Source organism: Vicia villosa, linkage group LG2 (genome assembly GCF_029867415.1).
Source record: "Vicia villosa cultivar HV-30 ecotype Madison, WI linkage group LG2, Vvil1.0, whole genome shotgun sequence".
NCBI lineage: Eukaryota > Viridiplantae > Streptophyta > Magnoliopsida > Fabales > Fabaceae > Vicia > Vicia villosa.
This window is the reverse complement of record NC_081181.1, coordinates 132212008-132218238: the sequence shown is the minus strand read 5'-3', so window position 1 is coordinate 132218238 and position 6231 is coordinate 132212008. Positions and strand designations below refer to the sequence as shown.

The 6231-nt window shown below is 36.5% G+C and overlaps 2 protein-coding genes across 2 annotated transcripts; both read left to right on the top strand.

The window, feature by feature from the left end:
* Positions 1 to 313: 313 nt before the first annotated feature.
* LOC131652149 (pentatricopeptide repeat-containing protein At5g66631-like) lies at positions 314 to 3888 on the top strand. The gene is made up of 2 exons (XM_058921929.1): positions 314 to 3042; positions 3757 to 3888. Exon 1 carries the CDS (start codon positions 442 to 444, stop codon positions 2437 to 2439), a length of 1998 nt encoding a protein of 665 aa, XP_058777912.1. The 5' UTR covers positions 314 to 441; the 3' UTR covers positions 2440 to 3042; positions 3757 to 3888.
* On the top strand, positions 3423 to 6231 carry LOC131652150 (serine/threonine receptor-like kinase NFP). Its single transcript, XM_058921930.1, has one exon. It carries the CDS (start codon positions 3678 to 3680, stop codon positions 5463 to 5465), a length of 1788 nt encoding a protein of 595 aa, XP_058777913.1. The 5' UTR covers positions 3423 to 3677; the 3' UTR covers positions 5466 to 6231.

Below are 6231 nucleotides of genomic sequence, written 5' to 3'. Positions count from 1 at the left end.
GCGCCATTTCATTTGGCGCAAATGTATGGCCAATTAGGGTAAGCCAAATGAAATGACGCATTCATCTGTTGTACCTTATTCTACGCCATTTCATTTGGCGCATACACCTATTGGGTGACCAAAACCTAGACACTTTGATAAATAACTTAAAATGTGGGTTTTTTTGGTATTTTTTTTTTAAATTTGGTTATTTAAATTTTTTTTCTTGAATTGTTTTATCGAATTTTTTGTTTGATTTTATTTTTATTAAATTTTGACAAGAATATTTTTGTCATTATGAAAATATGGAATGAAAACGTACCGTCCAGTTTTTAGTTCAAACGTTTCTCTAATCAAACGTGTTTTGTATACGCGCGCATTCGAACACACCAAGTGTTTGATTAAATGCGTCATTCAATGAAGAAGAAAACAGTCCCTCGTTTATGATCTAAACGTTGCTAAATGTCGATGAATTCAAGTCCTTTTCTTCGCAAGTTCAACACCTTGCAACTTCGCATTCAAATCCGTTTCTATACCCGTCGTCGTGACCCTTTCCCCACAAAAATCTGCCACTACCTAAACCGTGCAAAACTCATAGATTCAATTCGACTTTCTCTACGCTCTGACAACCCTAATTCCACACTCCCCACTCTCATAAGCCACCGTTTATTCGACTCTTTTGTTGTCACTCATGCACTTCGTTCTGCACCTTGTGCAGATTCTGCACTTTCACTCATTCGTACTATAGAGAAAACAGAAAGTACACATTTTTCACATACCCAGAATACCCTTCACGCTCTTGCCACTGTGCTAGCAAAATCTGGTAGATGTGATGAGCTTAAATCCCTTATTGGTGATATCCAAAGTAAACGATATGGAAATGTTAAGATCAGTTTTATGAATCTAATGCAGTGGTATGCTGCAGCTAGGGATATCGATTCTGTTCTCGAGGTTTGGGATCGGTATAGAGTTGATGCGAGTAACCGTGTTTGTACTGAGTCTTATAACATTGTTATGTCTCTTTATGTAGAAATGGGTAAGGACTATGAGGCTTTTGGAGTTTTTTGTAAAATGGTTGATGAAGGGTCGGTTCCTAACTGTAGAAGCTTTAGTATAATAATTGAGCACCTTGTGAAATCAAGGAAGTTTTTGGAAGCTATTGAGGTTTTTAATTTGTTGCCTTTGATGAGGATTAAGCGGACTTTGAAGCTGTACTCGGTTCTAATTGAAGGTTTGGTTGGTAGTAAAATGTATGACGAAGTTGGAGTTTTGGTTACTGAGATGCAAGTTGATGGAATATTACCTAGTCGAACAGTAAGTTTGTTATTGAAGCAGGTGAAGGATGAAGGATTTCTTAAGGATATTGATGAGTTGTTGTTTACAGAAATTTGCCCGGATGAAAGAATCAAGAATGTAAGATATTCTAATGATAGTAGTGATGAGGATGAGAATGAGGATGAGGGTGAGGGTGAGAATGAAAACGGGAATGATACTTTGCAATGTGATCATGTAAATGGGATCCGCTTAAAACCCTGGCTAGATCCGCGGTCTCTGGCTAGTGCCTTACAGAACTGGAGTCCTGATGAGGTATCAGCACTAGAGGATGCAAAGTTTGTATGGACAACTAGGTTGGTGTGCAAGATACTTAGATGTTTCAATAAACCAGATACTGCGTGGAATTTCTTCTGCTGGGTTGCAGATCAACCTGGATTTACTCATAATATATACACGGTGCAAAGAATCATGACCCTTCTAGCTCGCCATGGACGTACTGAGTTAGTTGATAAACTCATTTCCAAGATCAGAATAGAGGGAATGAAACTACCATTCAGCACCTTAAAGTTAATCATAGACTTTTATGGGATTTCAAAAAATGCTGATGCTGCTCTGAAGGTTTTCAACGATGATCGAATACTTTGTGGGTCTATATCAAAAGTTAATATGATGCTTCTGTATTCGTCTCTTTTAAGAACGTTAACCAAGTGTGGTAAGGATTCTGATGCCCTGGAAATGCTTGATGAGATGATTTTAAATGGAATTTGCCCGGATATGCAAACTTTTTCCGGTCTAATGCAATATTTTTCCCAACTTGGTGACATTAAAACTGCACAGACACTCTTTTCAATGGTCAGACAGAGTGGTTTTGAGCCAGACGCATATCTGTTTACGGTACTCATCGAAGGCTATTGCAAGTCGAAAAGAGCTGCACTGGCTTGGAGGATATTTGAAGACATGAAGAATTCGGGTTTGATGCCTGATTTTGCCACCAAAGAGTTGCTTGTGAAGAGCCTATGGAGAGAAGGGAGACGGAGAGAGGCCGCAGCGGTAGAAGAGAGCTGTGAGGAAGTGAATATGGTCCTTCCACCTGCATTGCCTGGTCATGTATGGACTGTCAGCTCTGCAGATCTCACAAGAGTTTTTAATATTTATTCAAATTGTTTTACTTCAAAAGGTGGCTAGAGTTATCCATTGAGCTATATGATAGGGGTGTACTCCACCATGTATGAAATCTCAGCATAAAGTATAACAAGTGAAAAACAATACCCAAATTCCTTAACCTTTAATATTTTTTTTTTGGGGGGTTGCAAAAAATTGTTAGTTGCAGTAATTGTTTGAGTTTTGAAAATGTATTGTTGGCAAAACATGAGTTGATACTCAGGAATTGGCTCTTGTTCTGATGGATACTTAGTGCTTTATTGTATAATTGTATTCACTTGGTCAAGTGCTAGAAATCATCTTGGCACAATCACTGGATGAATGAACCTTTGGTTGAGAGCTACTTTCAGTAGTCTGCTGACTTCTGCAACTTGAGGGGAATCTAATGATTTTTTATTTATCATTATTGCTGTTGCTTATTGCAATTATCAATTCCTTTTAATTTTCATACAAAAAGAGTTGTTTTCAGTTTCTTTTGTCTAAGAAGGATTTCTCTAAGCGGAACTGTGAAGACTAATCTTTCGAATTGCGTTGGACAACATGAGTGATAAAGTTGTTCATGAAGAGTTTTAACATTGTTGTATTCTTATGAAGTACAAAAGCCATACTCAAGCAAAAAAGGGCAGGGTAAGAACGACATCTTATTCTATTTAATTTAGTATGAGAAGGCAAGCTTATGTGGCGATGTAAATGCTGTTTCTATCCAAGTTAGCTTTGTACTAGAAATAGGGAACATGTAAATTATGAAGAGTTTGTTAAGGTGTTTTAATATATTAAAACCTTTGTAACTGGAAGTGTCAACATTGTTAGCTGTTCATTGTCTGTGTATATTATAATAGCATATACATCATAGACTTGGCCTTTGTTAAACGTTAAACCATATCTTTTGTGAGTTGCCCCTTATAAATATGGTAAAGGCATCAAGTTAGATAGTCGTTGGGTACCAGCCAGCTAGCTGACATAGTGTAGGAACACCATATTGGATTACAAAACTATATTATTATTACCATTTTTATTATATTCTGCGCATGATTTCATACTTAATTTGGATTTGTCCACAGTGTCTAAGATTTGAAATGGAAAAATAGTAGAACTAATGACAGAGACAGAAGCATATATTTTTAATACCAAATCAAAAGATATGTCCAAATAAGAGATAAATATAAAGTTAGAGGTATAACAATAAGTCTTGGTTGTTACTTTCCATAAGAAACTCTCTTTTCTCTTCCCCATAACTTGCATTTCATCACAATTTCACAACAATGGCTATCTTCTTTCTTCCTTCTAGTTCTCATGCTTTTTTTCTTACACTCATGTTGTTTTTCGTCACTAATATTTCAGCTCAACCACTACAACTCAGTGGAACAAACTTTTCATGCCCGGTGGATTCACCTCCTTCATGTGAAACTTATGTGACATACTTTGCTCGGTCTCCAAACTTTTTGAGCCTAACAAACATATCAGATATATTTGATATGAGTCCTTTATCCATTGCAAAAGCCAGTAACATAGAAGATGAGGACAAGAAGCTGGTTGAAGGCCAAGTCTTACTAGTACCTGTAACTTGTGGTTGCACTAGAAATCGCTATTTTGCGAATTTCACTTACACAATCAAGCTAGGTGACAACTATTTCATAGTTTCAACTACTTCATACCAGAATCTTACAAATTATGTGGAGTTCGAAAATTTCAACCCTAATCTAAGTCCAAATCTATTGCCACCAGAAATCAAAATTGTAGTCCCTTTATTCTGCAAATGCCCTTCAAAGAATCAGTTGAACAAAGGAATAAAGTATCTGATTACTTATGTGTGGCAGTCTAATGATAATGTTACCCTTGTAAGTTCCAAGTTTGGTGCATCACAGGTGGACATGTTTACTGAAAACAGTCAAAACTTCACTGCTTCAACCAACGTTCCGATTTTGATCCCCGTGACAAAGTTACCGGTAATTGATCAACCGTCTTCAAATGGAAGAAAAAACAGCACTCGAAAACCTGCTTTTATAATTGGTGTTAGCCTAGGAAGTGCTTTTTTCATTATAGTTTTAACACTATCACTTGTTTATGTATATTGTCTGAAAATGAAGAGATTGAATAGGAGTACTTCATTGGCGGAGACTGCAGATAAGTTACTTTCAGGTGTTTCGGGTTACGTAAGCAAGCCAACAATGTATGAAATGGATGCGATCATGGAAGGTACAACGAACCTGAGTGAGAATTGTAAGATTGGTGAATCAGTTTACAAGGCTAATATAGATGGTAGGGTTTTAGCAGTGAAAAAAATCAAGAAAGATGCTTCCGAGGAGCTGAAAATTCTGCAGAAGGTAAATCATGGAAATCTTGTGAAACTTATGGGTGTGTCTTCCGACAACGACGGAAACTGTTTCCTTGTTTATGAGTATGCTGAAAATGGATCACTTGATGAGTGGTTGTTTTCGGAGTCGTCGAAAACCTCGAACTCGGTGGTCTCGCTTACATGGTCTCAGAGAATAACAGTAGCAGTGGATGTCGCAGTTGGTCTGCAATACATGCATGAACATACTTACCCAAGAATAATCCACAGAGACATCACAACAAGTAATATCCTTCTTGATTCAAATTTTAAGGCCAAGATTGCAAATTTTTCCATGGCTAGAACTTCAACCAACTCGATGATGCCAAAAATTGATGTTTTCGCTTTTGGGGTGGTTCTGATTGAGTTGCTTACCGGCAAGAAAGCGGTAACAACAAAAGAAAATGGTGAGGTGGTTATTCTGTGGAAGGATTTCTGGAAGATTTTTGATCTAGAAGGGAATAGAGAAGAGAGCTTGAGAAAATGGATGGATCCTAAGCTAGAGAATTTTTATCCTATTGATAATGCTCTTAGTTTGGCTTCTTTGGCAGTGAATTGTACTGCAGATAAATCATTGTCAAGACCAAGCATTGCAGAAATTGTTCTCTGTCTTTCTCTTCTCAATCAATCATCATCTGAACCAATGTTAGAAAGATCCTTGACATCTGGTTTAGATGCTGAAGCTACTCATGTTGTTACTTCTATAGTAGCTCGTTGATATTCAAGTGAATTTAACACTGAATCAATGCTTCAGTTTCTTATGTTCAAGATGGTTACTTTGTTTAGATGATTATTGATTACATCTTTATGTGTGGAACTATAAGGTTATTTTAATTAAGGGAAGTATTCTAAATTTCTTTTTTTTTCATGTGATTCTTTAAAGCACGAGTTTGGTAAATCGAATTGTAAGCTGCTATTGAATTCGGAATAATTTTGGTTATTACGTTAGTTTTCATGATTTGAATATTGTACCTCTTACTTCAAAACCTATGCGCCGATACTTTTGATGAAACAATAGGTATGTCCGATATGACTGATAGTTGTGATTCCGTTAAATTTGTTTATTTTTTCAAATTATTCTAGTGTCGTGTTGAGAGGCCGTGTCTCTGTCTATGTTTCAGTTTAATGGAAGACTAAAATTTTTCAAGAAAGCATTTGGAAACAGCCTTTGGCACCCATAAATGTTGATGCAAAGTCAGCTATAACTTCTTTTTCTTCTCTTTTTTATGGGATGGATGGGTATTCATGTAAAGCTAAAGGCATATTTTAAATTAAAGTCATGTATATAATTGCAAAAGTCTTCTTTGGTGTTTCAATAATTGATGAAGATACCACTTACCATCGATGGTTGAGTTAGCAATACCACGTCTATATATGTGGAGAATCTTTCTTGAGCACCAAAACTTCATTGACCAGCTGCTAAAAGACAAAGTGATTGATGAAGCTTGGAAGTGATGAATCAATATGATAAAGGAATTTACTTG

Coding starts and splice junctions, on each gene's coding strand:
- LOC131652149 (XM_058921929.1), top strand. CDS start 442: ATGTCGATGAATTCAAGTCCTTTTCTTCGCAAGTTCAACACCTTGCAA.
- LOC131652150 (XM_058921930.1), top strand. CDS start 3,678: ATGGCTATCTTCTTTCTTCCTTCTAGTTCTCATGCTTTTTTTCTTACA.